The sequence below is a fragment of the Dermochelys coriacea genome, chromosome 12 (assembly GCF_009764565.3).
Source record: "Dermochelys coriacea isolate rDerCor1 chromosome 12, rDerCor1.pri.v4, whole genome shotgun sequence".
NCBI classification, from domain to species: domain Eukaryota; kingdom Metazoa; phylum Chordata; order Testudines; family Dermochelyidae; genus Dermochelys; species Dermochelys coriacea.
In genome coordinates, this window is record NC_050079.1 from 40,750,751 (window position 1) to 40,768,243 (window position 17,493).

General features: G+C 56.9%; 1 protein-coding gene across 1 annotated transcript; it reads right to left on the bottom strand.

Moving 5' to 3' along the window:
* Positions 1–324: 324 nt before the first annotated feature.
* On the bottom strand, positions 325–17,287 carry CHMP1A (charged multivesicular body protein 1A). Its single transcript, XM_038368743.2, has 7 exons — positions 17,108–17,287; positions 11,388–11,407; positions 9,504–9,581; positions 8,239–8,385; positions 6,912–7,040; positions 4,671–4,858; positions 325–3,077 (listed from the first exon to the last, which is right to left on the bottom strand). The coding sequence occupies exons 1-7, from the start codon at positions 17,283–17,285 to the stop codon at positions 3,056–3,058; spliced, it is 762 nt and encodes a 253-aa protein (XP_038224671.1). The 5' UTR covers positions 17,286–17,287; the 3' UTR covers positions 325–3,055.
* Between the last annotated feature and the right edge of the window lie 206 nt (positions 17,288–17,493).

Sequence of the window (17,493 nt, forward strand, 5' to 3'; positions counted from 1 at the left end):
TCCAAGCCAGATAAATCTAGCGTCAAAAGAAGAGAGGTTGTGGGGGGAAGGACCGGAAAGCTCCACGTCACACAAGGAATAGGAGCAGCCTGACAAGAGCCCATGGAGACGCAGGGCTGGTGGATTCCCTCCCCGAGCCGCTGTGTCAGACCGAGACAGGCCAGTGCCTCCAGAACCCAGCCGCAGAACCCCGAGACCAGACTAGGCCATTTGCTTCTCCTACCCAGGCCGCTTCCCGCCTCTGCCCTGATGGCTCCACATCTCAGCAGAGCCTGGGCCAAAGTGGCGCTCCGTGGAATGCAGACAGGCTGGGAGGCTGATTTTCAGGGACAGTTCCTTTATTTAAAATGGCAGAGTGGAATTTACAGCTTTCATTTCAAAACCAGCAAAGACAAGCAGCGTTGTAAAACCACACAGACAGCACCACACAGGAAAAAAAAGGCTCATTTACAGAGGGCAGGATCTCCTCCCCAGGGCAAAGGCCGGGCCCACCCATTTACAGGCCCCTTCTCCTGATCTCTCTCCTGGCAGCTGTGAGGAGCTGGGCAGGGTTAAACCATTTCCACAAGGTAGGAGCCTGGGGGGGAAGGGGGAAAATAAGGCTATTGCTCACTGTGTCTCCTGCAAACACTCCAGCTAGTGGAACAAGACGTTCACAGCTGCCCCAGGTCAGCCTGCCCTCCAAGCCCAGTTAAATGCCCGCCAGGGGGTTGCCCTGGAAAGCTCTGCTCAGATTTTCAGGGGGGCTCCTGCATTTTATTCAGGTGGGTCTGACTGAGGCACAGAGACCAAACACCTGGTCACAAGCAAGTCAGGGACTCTGCCAGGATTAGAAACAAAGCCCCTTGGCTCACCTACAGTTCCTCCTCAGTCTGGGAAAGGAGCCTGCATCTCCTCTGTCACCGTGTGGGGGGCGGCCACAGCTGGACTCAAACAGCCCAGCTCAGAGTAATCGCAATAGGGAGGCGAACATGCATTTTCCAAGGCCACAAGACTCGGAGGGAAAATATCGAGAGATGTTAAAGCGTGTCCACACGCAAGTGCTGCAAAACCCCCAGCCTGCTGACTTCTCCTGTACTCCGTACCCCAGCAACATGCCTTCTGCACTGGGAGTGGCAAGGCCAGCCACTGTCAGGCACCAGGCTGCACCGGACACACTCAGGGGCAAGGGTGATGGGGAGTGTGTCTGATGCCATCTGCCTCCCCTGCTCCCCAAAGTGGGGATTTCTTGCCCCCTAGCCGAAGTGAAGCAGGTCCCTTAGCACATCTGAGAGAAGCTATTGGACACTTAACACTTAGAGACAGTTAACGAATTGTGAGCCAGCCCTCCCTGTGAAACCAGCAATCCAGCCCCAGGGCTGTTTGTCACAGTAACCACTCCTGACTTTCGCTGCTGCCAAACACGTGCCATGTTGCTGGGTATGCCAGATGTGCTCTGCCCTGATTCCGGCACAGCGGTACCAGACTCCTGGCACATGGCAGCTAGCGTGGAGCCAGCAGGGATGGGGTTAAAACTCCACTGAGTGGGAGCCTGGCTCGGGTCCCCTCCCACCCAGCAGCAAGCTGGGCTCAGATCTCCCCTCGCTACCTCCCATGTCCCCAGCGCTGTCTCCCACCATTATAGGGAGCTGGGGTGAAGAGGAGGCCGAGTGTGAAGAGTGACACCATACGCCTCCAAAAGCTCTCACGCCTGGGGCTGAGGGTAGCGGGGGGGGGGGGGGAATCCTTCCTTCTCAGCCTAGCTCCCGGCCCTACAGCGTGGAACCGGGTTAAAGGAAGTGATGAGCTTATACTCAGTCATCACTGGAGCTGGGGCATCTCGTCAGTGTCAGCCCTGAGGAAGGGAGTGGGGGGGAAGAGACCCAAGAGGTAAAGGCAACCGAGGTATTTAGGAGGGAAGTACAACATCCGCAGGGACAGTGCAGACATCCTCACCATTCACAGGAGGGTCTGGACATTTGCTCCGCTGCAGTGCTGCCAGTGACAGAGCTTGGAGACAAACCAGTCCCCAGCAGACAGCGCTGCACCTTGAACGCTGCCGGGTTGGAGCAGCTCAGGCCAGCTTCACCCCTGGGGTGGCGTGCATGAAGAATCCCATCTCGCCTGGCCAGATCTTAGTGGTCACAGCGTGTGGTTGTGGAGGCAAACTTCTCAAAGGTCACTTAACGGTGAGAAAATCCAGGGCGGGCAACGTGACAAGCAGCGCAAGGGCTACGAGTTGGCAAAGTGAGATCCCTACACAGTGGGCATCACCACTGGGGTCCCTAGCGTCTCAATGCTGCGCTGCACCAGGGACAAGCAGATAACTGGGAATATGGACGTTAGAGTAAGAGACACCACTACACAGATTTGCGCCTTTCATCCAAGGCAGCTGCCTCGCCCATGAAATGTACCAATGCATATGTACACCCCAAGTGGGCATCCCTTCCCCCCTGCTACAACAGGCAGTGGGGAAGAAAGAGGCTTGGATGGAAACGGGAAGGATCTGTGGCACTACCTGCTGCAAGCTGTTAGTAGAGGGTCACCCACAGCAAAGCACACTGTGGCTAAGAGAGGCAACGTACAGGATGTGGAGATAAAGATGCCCTACACATTTGCTAGAGAAACAGCCATCTGGAGATGGTCAGTCCCCCAGTGTCCCATCAGAACATGCACTTCCCCTTTCAACAAGATCTCCATGTAGTGTTAGAATCAAAGCAGCATCTTCACTCCCCCTAGAGGCCCAGGATGCAGAGGGGGAGTGGTAGCACTGCTTTAAAGACAAGAGCCCTGAACACCCTGCCGCCAAAGCCCAGAGCAAGGTCATGCTCACTCAGCAAACCTCCCTTCAACATCTCTTCCTGCTGCCTCTTCAGGAAGTAGTCATCATCGAAAAAGACCAAAAAGAGTCCACCACAGAGCAACAGGCTGCTGAAGGAGTGACTGGCTGGTTCTGGTTTTGCTAGCAGAAGGCCAGAGAAGGGATGGAGTGGGAGGTTTGCGGGGGTCTCCCCCATCTCCCCACTCGATGCATGATCAGTAGGGGAACAGCAATCCTCCAGAACAATGGGAGACTTCAATTCCGCAAGGCAGCCAACCTGGAAGAAACAGCACAAGAGAGTCAAAGGAGAGCACGAAACACTGGGAACTGCTTCCAAGTGAACCCAGAGAGCACAGGGGGAGCTCTCTGGAGAACTGGGCAAGGCTGGGGGCACTATGACCAGTGATGGAATGCGTCTGAATTGGGGGGGAAGCGGTTTGCAGGGACGAGACGTCTCCCCCTGGAGCACAGATAACCATTTATGTTCTAGCAGGTGCGTTACAAGCACCATCCATCCCAACTCTGCCAATGCATTTCCTGCACTCAGGTCAGAGCGGGCCCCAGCAGGGAAACAAAGCACAGCCAGCCCTCCAGCTTTTGAACAGCACAGCCACGCGACACCACCGGCCAGGAAGGGAAGAGCGTGGTGCTGCCAGAGCCCAAAGAGCCCCAGGGCTCAGCACAAGCACCAAGACTCCCTGCAGCACACGGGTGGCCCAATCCGAACTCTGACCTCAGCAGACAGAGCAGCAGGCACACTGCAAGCACATGGGAGGATGGGGAGAAAGCCTATGTGCTGGAGACACCTTTGGGGCTCAGACCGGACACAGGATAAGACCCTTCCAGCTGTCAGGGGGTGAGTATCAGGCAGGGCTATGTGTAGAAGCAGTTGGGCTAGTTCCTGGGGATGGCTGGGAATAGCGCTTAGAGCGCAGAGGGAGTTTAAGGAAAGGCTGGATGCTCCGTTTGTTATCTCATAACCTATCTGATGGCCCTGTGAGCGAGGAGAAAGAACAGCATCTCCCTCCATTGCAAAGCCCTGGAGCCCGGACTGTGCCATCTTGTGTGCGTGTGGCATGACAATCAGTCATCTTCAGCAAGAGGCACCTTTCAGCCATACTGCATGATGCAGCCAGGCGAGGGTCTCCATTTCTCTGGGTCTGCAGAACACCTCCCACCTTGAGGACACCCCTCAGCTCACACCAGACCCACCGCTCCTCTCCGCACTCCAGACAACCCGAAGCAAGAGAACCTGGAGAAAGTCTGGCAGCTGTGCAATGACTTCTGGGAAAAGGGGAGGGGGTCAAGGGAGCTCTGTACAGCCAGGAACTGCAGGGCTCTGTCTTCGGAGGGGCCCTCTCACGGTAGCTGCACGCAGAGCTGCAGGGATGGGGAGGAGGAAGAGGAGCTCACCAGCAATAGGAGGCACCCTCAAACATCTTCTGGGGAGGTTCCAGAGAAACAGCCTGTTCAAAGGTCAGTGCCAAGCACGCCCAGAACAGCGTCAGCTGCATGAGGCAAGCATGGGCCAGGAGAACTCCCACCAGCTGGATACTGAGCTGAGCAAGAGCAACACCTACCCCGACGCTAGTAGAATCAGGAGGCCCCTCTCCTCCGTGGAGCACGACAAGGCACGCTGCCTGTAGGGGGCTCCTCTGGAGCTTTGCAAGGCTCCACCATGCATGGGGACGTGAGAGCCCAGAGGTTGCCCCAACAGCTGGCTTCCCTCCCAGCCATCCCTTCAGCCTGAACTACCCCTGTACAAGCTGTGAAAGAGCTGCCTGGGGGCAGTTCAAGCTGCCAGGAACACAAAGCCCAGGGACACAATCACACCAAGGGATGTGGGGAGAAAAAGGGAAAGAGAAAGAACCTTCGGGACAGCTGGTCTTCCTGGGTGCGGACAGAGCTCTCCCCCACTGACGAAGCCCCTTCGGGGAGCTGGTTGAGTTGGTCCATGATCTCCAAGCCATTCTCTTCGGCAATCTGCACGATGAGGCTGTCCACCTGCTCCTGCGGCGTGGTCAGGGTGGTAGCAGAGCTCATGGAGTCCTCCATCACCTACCATGGGCAGAGTCAGTATCTGAAGCCAAGCCACCATCTGACTCCACTGAAGAACCCCCCCAGCACATGTTCCTGCCCATAGGAGCCAGTTACAGATCTTGAGTTTGGCCCACTACTCCCCTCCCCAGGGGGTTCTCCACATCCTTGTCAGCCAGACAGCTAGGTCATAGGACAGGACGACGGGTTGGAGCCAGAGAGATCCTGAGGCCCCTAGACAACAGTGTACCACCCAGCACCTGACAGCACACAGCCATATGAAGTATTATGTCCACAGTATCCCCCACCCTGTCTCAGGTTCTCAGTGAAGCCTTCAGATACTGTAGACATAGTCAGACACTTGCACAGGGGCTTTTCCTTGCCGTCAGAGGCAGCTCTCTTCTCCTGGTTAGACACACTAACCATCCAGGATCAAGGCAATAGTCAAGAATGAGCTCAAGGCCGGCTCTACTTGGGAGCATGGGACGTACTAGACTGCGCCCAGACTGATCAGGTCAAAGGTAGGCAGAACAGAACATGTGCTATAATCACGCATGTGGCCCAGCCCCTTAAACATGCTGGGGAGGGCGGGGAAATCAAACAAGCCAGCAACCATCACAATGAGAAGGATGGACTGGCCTGTGGCTGATGCACTGGCCTGTGACTCAGGAGCTCTGGGTTCAGTTCCTAGCTCGGACAGACTCCCCGTGTGACCTGGGGCAAGTCTCCTAGTTCCTTATCTGTACCATTACTCCTGGGGGAATTCTGCCCCGCTGCGCACACGCAGAACCCATATCCCCTGCCGATTTTTTTCCCCGCAGAAAATGGATTCTACCAGGGAGGCACTGCAGTTACAACTTTCACCCACCAGGGCTGCTGTGGCACCAGAAAAGAGGGAGGCCGGCTCACGGCCGGCCGGAGCAGCCAGCCATGGAGAGGGAGGAGAAGAGGCTGCTTTCCTCACAGTTCCCTGCCCACAGGGCTGGGTGAGGAGGCATGGGAGTGATGGACAGCGTGCGGCACACGGGGCTGCTGCGGTGGCGTCACAGACTGTGGCTCAGAAGGGCTAGTGGCGGTGGACAGGCGTTAGTGGGGTGACAGCACTGAGCTGGAGCTGAATGGGAGTGGGGGTGCAGGACCCTATGGGGACATGGGGGAGGGGAGCTGCAGGTCCACATGGGGACGGGCAGATGTGCCTGACTGAATGAGAGGCTAGGGGTGAACCAGGGTCTGCACAGGGGAGGCTCCCCAATTCCCTAACAATCCCTTCCCCCCCAAAACACCCTGTTCCATACTTCTCCCACCCACACTGAACAATCGTTCAGATTCGCTATCAGGCTTCTTCCCAGCAATTACTTCATTCTCCCGCATCTCCTCCATTACCCTGACTCCCCCAACCCTTTCCACTGCTTCTGAGGGGTGCAGGAAATACGTTTCTGTATTGTGGTTTAAATGAATTATTACTGAATGTTCTGTATTAATATACATAGGGAGGAATCTAATTGTCAAAAACCATTTCCTGAATCTTTTTTGTTGTCTGCATTGTTACAGACATACTTGCTGATGTGTATTTTGAAATAAATTACCAAAATAACTGAAAGTAGCATGATTATCCTGTGTTATTTTGACAAATAAAATAAGCAGAATTTTTCAAAATTTAAAATATTGTGTACAGAATTTTTATTTTTTTGGCACAGAATTCCCCCAGGAATATGCCATGGGGACAAGACTTTCCCCACCCTTCCTCTGTATGTCTGCCTACTTTGATCACAAGCTCTTTGGGATAGAGATTCTCTACGTGCAGCTCCTAACCCAAGAGAACCCTGATCTTCCTTGATGAGCTACTATAGACCAGAGCTCTGGAAACAACTGAGCCATTAATCCAAAGACCGCATCTGGGAGCCCGGGAAGGGCCTCACAAACGGGATGCTTGTGTCTGAGCCCATGATGGCATGGGCGATACAGTTCTCTCCACTCCACCCCACAGCCTCCAAGAGTACATGCATGCCAACGAGTACAATTCTTCCCACTGCCCAGCAGTCTATCCCCAGGCTAGCAAGTGCACAGCACTTACCGAAGTGTGAACATCCAAGTTCTGAACCTGATGCTCAAATTTATCCATCACCGCCGAGACCTTCTGCAGGTCCATGGAGCTCAGAGCTTTGTCCAAGGCCTTGGTCACTTGAGCCATATTTTTAGTCACCTGTAACAGGAGGTTGGAAAATATACACACTAAGCAAAGTCAACGCATATGTCCCTGTTCAGAGTGGGAGCCAAGCCTGGCCAAAAGGAATTCGGTGTTACTTGCATTTCCACAACCGTGCAGCCTCAGTCCGCACAGGGCAGCGACGTCCTGCCGTGAATAGCGGGGACTCTCAGCTCAGATTGGCTGCAGCGTTTTAGAACTGTGCATATGCAACCATCTGCACGATTCCTGAAAATCATCTGCTAGCCTTCTAGCTGTCACTGTGCACATCGGACTTGCACCTGGCATCTACTGCACACACAAACGATACATACGCATCGTTTTCATATACTACTCTGGAAATCTGCCCTTCAGTAGTACAGAGGCAACTTCACCATGACCCTCACATGAAAATAGTAACCGTGCCCATGAGCTCTTCTATGCAGGGGCTTCATGCATTTTTAGCGCATCCTCACGCTACTTCTCCACTGAACACTTTGGTGTTCATCCCAGAAATGTTACTCCAAACGTTAGTACAAACACCGTGAAGACAGGAGCTCCAGCCCACCAGGCGCAATGTGCTTCAGGGGCTGTTCTTGCTGCCTGTCCTCTCTCTAAGCTGGGCCACATTAAGTCCAGGTGGGACTCCAGTGTTGGTCATGTGACTCACAGTGAAGAGAGATTCCAGACATAATCCAAAGAGGGGACAAGCGTCCTCAGCTCCCAACAAAATCAAAAGGACTTGAGGGTGCTCAGTACCTTGCAGAAGAGAACTCTAACCCCCAGTCCCCTGCACACAAGCATGCATGAACACATGGCTAAGGCAGGGGAGTGATTTCAGGCACACACCTTCCAAGCCTGCAGACTTGGGCTCAAATATGGATGAAGCCACAAATGAAGCAAGTTTGAGAGGCTCATTTCTGGTCCCCCAGTGAAATGTATTGGCCACATCACAAGGCAATCACACATACACACTGGCATTTCAGCAGCTGTGGCAGTCTCTGCCAATGCCCGGTCTAGCTCCGGGCCCTGATCAAATCCCAGTTTGGGGGTGGGAGGTGTCACAGCGCCTGTCAACACTAAAGCCCAATTCTAACCAAGTTACAAAAGAAGAGAGGAATGTTGGCAGGAGAGGGGCCAATAGACTCTATCTGTACAAGGACAGGAAACAGCTCTGTCCCTCCAGGGATACACCTGAGACGACAAGGCCTCTTACCCCCTTCATGGTCACTGCTGTCTGGACCTTGGAGGACACTGCATCCACTCGGGAAGCCATCCGAAGCCAGTTTAACCCTTCATTCTTCTTCCGGATTGCATTCTCTGCATAGACACGAGCACATTCTACGTTCTTCTGCTGAAGGGCCTGGAACATGGAAGGGAAAAGATTTGCAGGAGGAATCCATTTTGCTTCACACATCAGAAACAAATGTCTTCCATTTCCACCCAAGGGCTGTCATGCAGAATTTGGTGTTTCCTTGGATCAGGATTAGTGGAGCCAGTGGCAGCCAAACACCCTAGGATACACAGGATTTGGGTTGAGGCTAGGAGATTTGGGGATTTCAGGATGGCCTATTGCACCTGGAACATCAGTCAGTCATACGGGGGAGACCGTGCTTGCTTGGATCTCAGCAGTACATAGACAGGTCAAAGAATGCAGGACAGTAGATTCTGCTTACTAGCAATCCCTCGCTTGCTGTTATCTGGCAGCTGCCAACAAGCAGAAGGCAGGTTTGCAGGGCTATAGCCAGCACTGGTTTATGCCTTCCCTGACTGCAGCCCAGCAAACCGGTCTGCGGGCCGGGCAGCAGCAGGGGGCATGGCTGCAGCCCAGATGCTGGGGCTTTCTACGGGGAGTGCAGGCATTAGGGCCCCATAGACCGCACGGTATCTCCCCCTGTGCTCTTCAGGGGATAAGGCTCAGCACATTCCAGTGCTTCCTTGCCTGGGTGCAGCTCCCAGGCAGGATGCAGCCCAGAGAGAGCTGGGAGAGGTACAGTGCAGCTCCAGCATCCAGGCGGCAGCCCCCCTCCCCACTACTGCCCGGCCCAAAGCCCCTTACCTCCAGTGTGGGCCCCCTGCGCAGGCAGGTTTGGGGACTGCAGTCATGGGACTGCATGTCCCAGCACTCCCTTCCTGGGCTATAGGCCTACACACCTGCCTGCAGCCAGTGTCTTTCTTCCAAACGCTGCTGTTAATAGGCGCCATCCCATTGGCAATATCCAAACCCATTAACTTTAAAGTCAACGGGGCAGGGATGGCTCCCAGCCAAGCGCTGCCATTAACCAGAAGCTGTTAATATCCAGGTGCTACTAAGTGGAATCTACTATAATTCCTTGGGTTAATCCCTCTGGTACAGAGCCAGGGATTGATGGCACAGGCTCAAGGGCGTGATGGCTGAAAAGACACCTAGCACTCAGAGACGGTCCGTGTGTGTTACTTTCATCTCCACCACCTCCTCAGAGTTCAGCTGCACTGGCCTACCTTCTTGACCTTGGCTTGCTCAGTCTTCGAGTCCTTCTCAGCCTTCTTGGCTAGCTTCTCCAGCTGCTTTGCTGTGAACTAACAGAAACAGACTTTGGTGCTCGGCCGTGAAAGAGGCAAACATTACCACAATCAGAGGCTCCCACAACTCTCACAAAAGCCCAAAGGCTGTCCTAGCAAAGCGTCATGTACAGTGCCCACAGTGTCTGCTGGCACTGCCTCAGATGCCTTTGAGGGCTGGCTTGTCCTTTATACAACCCTAAAACACAGTGAGACTGGCTGGGCAGGTGATAGTTATGGACGTGTCTGGGCAAACAACGGAGGCCGCAAGAGGAAAGGGACTCAGTGAGCTGCAGTAGCCCGTTTGGCTGACTGATGGAGCAGAGTTGGAGCGCTCTGAAGGAAGGCCTGGCTTCCTTGGCCAGACAGGTAGTACCTGTGACATAGCAGGCTAAAGCACACTGTCCTCTCTCTCCTACTCTGAAATACAAAGCTGTAGCGAGCAGTGGAGGCACTTGAGATTTCAGCCCCCTGGTTTAAGAGGCCCTGGGGGCTCTCAATGAGGCACCTGGAACATACTCCTTAGCCTGGGTTCAGGGACCTTCAGGGCATGCTCACAGGCTCACTTTTCAAGGCTTTTTCAGAGATGAGTGAAAGGGACTGATTGGTGCTTGAGGGGAGTGATGGGAAGGAGTTTGCTTTGGACTTGGCATAGTCTTTCCGTCACGTCCTCTGCCATGCATGACAATTCTGGATTGGGTTTACACTGCCTATGTGGCTCCAGAACAGGAGATAAGTGTTCTCTAGATAAATAGCTCCCCCTTCCTGCTGAGGCCGGGAACTGCAGAGGCAGAGCTGCAGCTGTTATTTTAAACAGATTTTCATAATGGCAAAGCTCTGGAGGGAGGGATTTCAGTCTCTCCTCTAGGAATGGAGGTAGTTTTTGGTACCATACATATTCCACCTCTCTTCGTTAGCACAGGAGAATATGATCTATAGGTTCCTGTTACATTTAATTCAATTACCAGATGAAGGGCCCATCCAGCCTAATGCACTTAACTGATTTGCGGCTCACACCAATGGAGGTTAAGCACCTTATGCAATTGTGAGCTGCACTGCCACTTCCTTTACATCAGGAGAGTCAAGGGCTTGCAACATGATCAATGATGTCTTCAGGGTCTAAATCACAGCATCGCTAGGGACTTCTGCACTGTTCCCTCCCCCGAAATAATAGACACCGGTTTCTGTTCTTTCACCACCACCACAGCCTTAAATGTTGGGATCTTTGTGTATATGTTGACCTTTCCCCAGCCCCCGTGAACAGAAAGCCCAGCGGCCCCCCCACTCTGGGAGACTATCCGTGAAGATACTGCACATCACACCCCTGCTGGAAGGAGGAGATAAAGCCTCAGGAAGACAGAACAATGAAAGCAATAGGAGTTGAAGGTACGAAGGAAGGTTCTGGAAGAGGTTTCTCCAAGTCAGTGAACTCTCCATTGAGTGAGAGAGAGGAGGTCAGAGCAGAAAGCATTTGAGAAGCCAAATTTAAAAACAAGGGATAAACCTAGACCCATAGTAGCTGCTTCTTAAAGATGATCAACCCTAGCCTCCAGCTGTTGGAGAAGCCCACAAAACACCTGACTAGTACAGGGCCTGGTAGTCAGCTAGGCTCCTAAGCAGCCTGTTCCAGGAAGACAGTTTGGTTTTGTACAGACCTACCAGCCATACCACAAGTCACCATAAGAGGGTCTTAGAACAACAGTTCAGCTGGGCTTGTTCACTTTCAATTGACCAAATCCTCGCTGGGCAGCCCATGCTGGGAGGTGTATAATAGTGAATCCCCATGCAGGGGACGAAAGGAAATCATGTAATGGCCACACTCACCTTCAGCTGGAAGAGTGTATCTGAAATGAGAGAGGAGGTGACTCAGATCATAGGTTTAAGAGTTGCTGTCACTCAATAACATAAAGCTCACACAATCTTTCACCCAAGGAACTGTGCTTTTGGGAGGTACCTTCTTTCTATGGTGAGTCTCCCCAGTTCACATCCTCCCTTCCCTTCTAAAGCATCACACCAACATTCCTTCTGCCTGAAGGGGACTGGACAGGCTGAGGTTGTGCAGCTCACAAATCCCAATATCACCACCACGATTGTTCAGAAAAGTCTTTTCTGGGCAAGCAGAGGCCACGGCCCTCAGCTGCCTGAACTGCACTCTCAGCCTTTGCCTGTGCACTGGGGACTCCTCAGGCTACCTAGCTAAGGTACTCCATATGGCCTCCATCGCCCTAGTACGTAGGCACCTCCCAATCTTTACCCAGTGCCATTATCCCCTTGTACAGATAGAGAACAGAGGCACGGGGAGACTAAGTGATGTGCCCAAGGGCACACAGAAAGCTAGTGGCAGAGCAAGGACTTCAACCTGGGTCTCCCAAGTCACAGCTAGTGCTCTAACACTAGGCAAATCCTTCCTCTCCTGTCATGCTAGAGCACTGAAGCAGAAACTCCTGTGTTAAAGGCCTGTCTACATGTAGCTGACCAACCCCCGCTTGAGTCTCATTTGGCTACAATTGAGCTCAAATGACACTGATGCTGATTTTTAAATGTGGTTGTAAGGCCAATGGTGACTGGACTATTGTACACAGTAAGGGACTGAAAAAACGACCTAGAATGGAATACGAGACATCTCAGAGAGCTTGTTAAAAAGGCTGTTGGAAGGTTTTATTGGAGACACTCTCACAGGATTCGCAAAAAGAAAAGGAGTACTTGTGGCACCTTAGAGACTAACAAATTTATTAGAGCATAAGCTTTCGTGAGCTACAGCTCACTTCATCGGATGCATTCTCACAGGATTGACTCCTCCTTTCAATTTCAATCAATGAGGGTCAGGCATATGCACTGATAACAAAGGCCCTGAGCACCCAGGGTAACAGGCAGTGCTATCTGAACTGCTCTGCTGGGGACTGGCTCAGAATACTGAAGGAGCCATACAAGCTAGTGAATTATCCCTTGGATACGGCTCTTTGAAATAAATGGACTCACTGAACATTAGATACTGAAATATTCACTGGAAAAAATTATCTACCATAAATTAATCCATATGTGGCAAGTATCACAGCATTCATGGTACAGGATAGTGACTTCACTATTCAGTTCTCTCTCAATTTGACACGTCATGCACAGGACCTAAATCCTGGAGTGGAGCTAATAGAAACCACATCCTGTCTTGCAACTAACAAGTGATTCCTCAGAAAGCAACTTCATGCCTTTTATTGAAATAGCTGTATTACTTGTTACTGTGGTTTCTCTGATTACCATTACATGAAGAAAAGGAGTACTTGTGGCACCTTAGAGATTAACAAATTTATTAGCGCATAAGCTTTCGTGAGCTACAGCTCACTTCATCGGATGCATTTGGTGGAAAAAACAGAGGAGAGATTTATATACACACACAGAGAACATGAAACAATGGGTTTATCATACACACTGTAAGGAGAGTGATCACTTAAGTTAAGCCATCACCAGCAGCAGGGGGGGAAGGAGGAAAACCTTTCATGGTGACAAGCAAGGTAGGCTAATTCCAGCAGTTAACAAGAATATCAGAGGAACAGTGGGGGGTGGGGTCTGATATTCTTGTTAACTGCTGGAATTAGCCTACCTTGCTTGTCACCATGAAAGGTTTTCCTCCTTTCCCCCCCCTGCTGCTGGTGATGGCTTATCTTAAGTGATCACTCTCCTTACAGTGTGTATGATAAACCCATTGTTTCATGTTCTCTGTGTGTGTGTATATAAATCTCTACTCTGTTTTTTCCACCAAATGCATCCGATGAAGTGAGCTGTAGCTCACGAAAGCTTATGCTCTAATAAATTTGTTAGTCTCTAAGGTGCCACAAGTACTCCTTTTCTTTTTGCGAATACAGACTAACACGGCTGCTACTCTGAAACCTACCATTACATGGTGGCCTTCGACCCAGAACTTGGCACACCCCAGATATCCATGTGAATAACTCTCAGCCAGCTTCACCCGGCCAGTTTCATGCAAGAGGAAATGGATCAGTTCAGGAATTTGGGGTGATTCTAAATACTTTTTAGTTTTCTTAAATACCTGGACCTATTTCAACAAATCAGAAAGGCCAGGAACAAACAAGCTACCCTTGAGTTTTCTCTCTCCCTGACCAATGTACCATGGGCCCTCAGCCCCAGCTTTACCCAGTGCCACACATGTGAGTGGGTCTCCACCATCCTCCTCAGGAGCCGACTGGCCAGGATGACTGAGCGGAGCCACTGGAGGTAACCCCCAGGACTCCCCACTCTGGGGTCACAGGGAACTCCCGCTCCCATGTCACATCATCATGTGCCCAGATGTCACCAACGGATTTCCCACTCCCCTCCCCAAAGGCTGCCACCGCTCCCAAAACCCCACTTCTGACCTTCTCCTCCCACCATGCCCAGGGACAGCCCCCTGACCCGGCCCTGACCTCTGTCCCCTCCCCCCCCCCCGGTCCCGGTCCCTGTCCCACCCTCAGCCTCAGCCCCAGCCCTGACCTGTCCTCCCCCCCAGACCCCTGACCTAGCCCTGACCTCCGTCCCGGTCCCACCCTCAGCCCCAGCCCTGACCTGTCCTCCCCCGCAGACCCCTGACCCGGCCCTGACCTCCATTCCCTCCCCCCCGGTCCCGGTCCCTGTCCCACCCTCAGCCCCAGCCCCAGCCCTGACCTGTCCTCCCCCCCAGACCCCTGACCTAGCCCTGACCTCCGTCCCGGTCCCGGTCCCACCCTCAGCCCCAGCCCTGACCTGTCCTCCCCCCCAGACCCCTGACCCGGCCCTGACCTCCGTCCCCTCCCCCCCCGGTCCCGGTCCCACCCTCAGCCCCCTGAACCGGCCCTGACCTCCGTCCCCTCCCCCCCCGGTCCCGGTCCCACCCTCAGCCCTGACCTGTCCTCCCCCCCCCCAGACCCCTGACCCGGCCCTGACCTCCATCCCCTCCCCCCCCGGTCCCGGTCCCTGTCCCACCCTCAGCCCCAGCCCCAGCCCTGACCTGTCCTCCCCCCCAGACCCCTGACCTAGCCCTGACCTCCGTCCCGGTCCCAGTCCCACCCTCAGCCCCAGCCCTGACCTGTCCTCCCCCCCAGACCCCTGACCCGGCCCTGACCTCCGTCCCCTCCCCCCCCCGGTCCCGGTCCCACCCTCAGCCCCCTGAACCGGCCCTGACCTCCGTCCCCTCCCCCCCCGGTCCCACCCTCAGCCCTGACCTGTCCTCCCCCCCCAGACCCCTGACCCGGCCCTGACCTCCATCCCCTCCCCCCCCGGTCCCGGTCCCTGTCCCACCCTCAGCCCCAGCCCCAGCCCTGACCTGTCCTCCCCCCCAGACCCCTGACCTAGCCCTGACCTCCGTCCCGGTCCCGGTCCCACCCTCAGCCCCAGCCCTGACCTGTCCTCCCCCCCAGACCCCTGACCCGGCCCTGACCTCCGTCCCCTCCCCCCCCGGTCCCGGTCCCACCCTCAGCCCCCTGAACCGGCCCTGACCTCCGTCCCCTCCCCCCCCGGTCCCGGTCCCACCCTCAGCCCTGACCTGTCCTCCCCCCCAGACCCCGGACCCGGCCCTGACCTCCATCCCCTCCCCCCCCGGTCCCGGTCCCTGTCCCACCCTCAGCCCCAGCCCCAGCCCTGACCTGTCCTCCCCCCCAGACCCCTGACCTAGCCCTGACCTCCGTCCCGGTCCCAGTCCCACCCTCAGCCCCAGCCCTGACCTGTCCTCCCCCCCAGACCCCTGACCTAGCCCTGACCTCCGTCCCGGTCCCGGTCCCACCCTCAGCCCCAGCCCTGACCTGTCCTCCCCCCCAGACCCCTGACCCGGCCCTGACCTCCGTTCCGTCCCCTCCCCCCCCCCGCCCGGTCCCACCCTCAGCCCCCTGAACCGGCCCTGACCTCCGTCCCCTCCCCCCCCCGTCCCACCCTCAGCCCTGACCTGTCCTCCCCCCCCCAGACCCCTGACCCGGCCCTGACCTCCATCCCCTCCCCCCCCCCGGTCCCGGTCCCTGTCCCACCCTCAGCCCCAGCCCCAGCCCTGACCTGTCCTCCCCCCCAGACCCCTGACCTAGCCCTGACCTCCGTCCCCCCCCCCCCGGTCCCGGTCCCACCCTCAGCCCCCTGAACCGGCCCTGACCTCCGTCCCCTCCCCCCCCGGTCCCACCCTCAGCCCTGACCTGTCCTCCCCCCCCAGACCCCTGACCCGGCCCTGACCTCCATCCCCTCCCCCCCCCCGGTCCCGGTCCCTGTCCCACCCTCAGCCCCAGCCCCAGCCCTGACCTGTCCTCCCCCCCAGACCCCTGACCTAGCCCTGACCTCCGTCCCGGTCCCAGTCCCACCCTCAGCCCCAGCCCTGACCTGTCCTCCCCCCCAGACCCCTGACCCGGCCCTGACCTCCGTCCCCTCCCCCCCCCCGGTCCCGGTCCCACCCTCAGCCCCCTGAACCGGCCCTGACCTCCGTCCCCTCCCCCCCCCGGTCCCACCCTCAGCCCTGACCTGTCCTCCCCCCCCAGACCCCTGACCCGCCCTGACCTCCATCCCCTCCCCCCCCCGGTCCCGGTCCCTGTCCCACCCTCAGCCCCAGCCCCAGCCCTGACCTGTCCTCCCCCCCAGACCCCTGACCTAGCCCTGACCTCCGTCCCGGTCCCGGTCCCACCCTCACCCCAGCCCTGACCTGTCCTCCCCCCCAGACCCCTACCCGGCCCGGACCTCCCTCCCCCCCCCCCCCCGGTCCCGGTCCCACCCTCAGCCCCCTGAACCGGCCCTGACCTCCGTCCCCTCCCCCCCCGGTCCCGGTCCCTGTCCCACCCTCAGCCCTGACCTGTCCTCCCCCCCCAGACCCCTGACCCGGCCCTGACCTCCGTCCCCTCCCCCCCCGGTCCCGTCCCTGTCCCACCCTCAGCCCCCGCCCAGCCCTGACCTGTCCCTCCCCCCCAGACCCCTGACCTAGCCCTGACCTCCGTCCCGGTCCCAGTCCCACCCTCAGCCCCAGCCCGGACCTGTCCTCCCCCCCGACCCCTGACCCGGCCCTGACCTCGTCCCCTCCCCCCCCCGTTCCCGGTCCCACCCTCAGCCCCCTGACCGGCCCTGACCTCCGTCCCCTCCCCCCCGGTCCCACCCTCAGCCCTGACCGTCCTCCCCCCCCAGACCCCTGACCCGGCCCTGACCCTCCATCCCCTCCCCCCCCCGGTCCCGTCCCTGCCCCCCCGCCCCAGCCCCACCCTGACCTGTCCTCCCCCCCAGACCCCTGACCTAGCCCTGACCTCCGTCCCCGGTCCCGGTCCCACCCTCAGCCCCAGCCCTGACCTGTCCTCCCCCCAGACCCCTGACCCCCTGACCTCCGTCCCTCCCCCCCCCGATCCCGGTCCCGGTCCCGGTCCCGGTCCCACCCTCGGCCCTGACCTGTCCTCCCCCCCAACCCTACCCGGCCTGACCTCCATCCCCTCCCCCCGGTCCCTGTCCGGCCCCGGCCCCCTGACCTGTCCTCCCCGCGGCCGCCCTGACCCGGCCCCTCCTGGGTGGCAGCAGGAGGGGCCCGGACTAGCGCCCCCCCCCCGGTGGGGGGGTCTGTCTCTTACCGTCCATCCTGGACCCAGCCCCTGCAGCTACCACTTCCGGGTTCTCCAGACACTTCCGGATTGTTGCGTCATCACGCCGCTTGTTCTCGCGAGGTTTCCCCTCACCCCCTGGTCCGCTCAACGCATGCGTAAAGGGAGGCGGGTTTTCCGCAGCGAAGGCGGGGTGGGGAAGTCCCATGACCAGAGCGAGCTCACGCGCCGCTTCGGGCTGCTCTGGGGAGAGCCCCCCCGCGGGCGGCCGCTCACGTGGCTCCGGACCGGCCTCTGGGCTCCCCGGCCCGCTCTGTGCCTCATTTCCCCACCTGCAGGGTGGGCTGTGGGGCAGGAGAGGGCGCAGTCCCCGGAATGTAGGTCGGGGAGGCCGGGGGCTGGGCTGGGGACAGAGC

Coding starts and splice junctions, on each gene's coding strand:
- CHMP1A (XM_038368743.2), bottom strand. CDS start 17,285: ATGGGACTTCCCCACCCCGCCTTCGCTGCGGAAAACCCGCCTCCCTTT. Junction 9,582..11,387: donor ATACACTCTTCCAGCTGAAG/GTGAGTGTGGCC, acceptor TGTTTCTGTTAG/TTCACAGCAAAGCAGCTGGA. Junction 4,859..6,911: donor ACTTGGATGTTCACACTTCG/GTAAGTGCTGTG, acceptor TGCCCATGGTAG/GTGATGGAGGACTCCATGAG.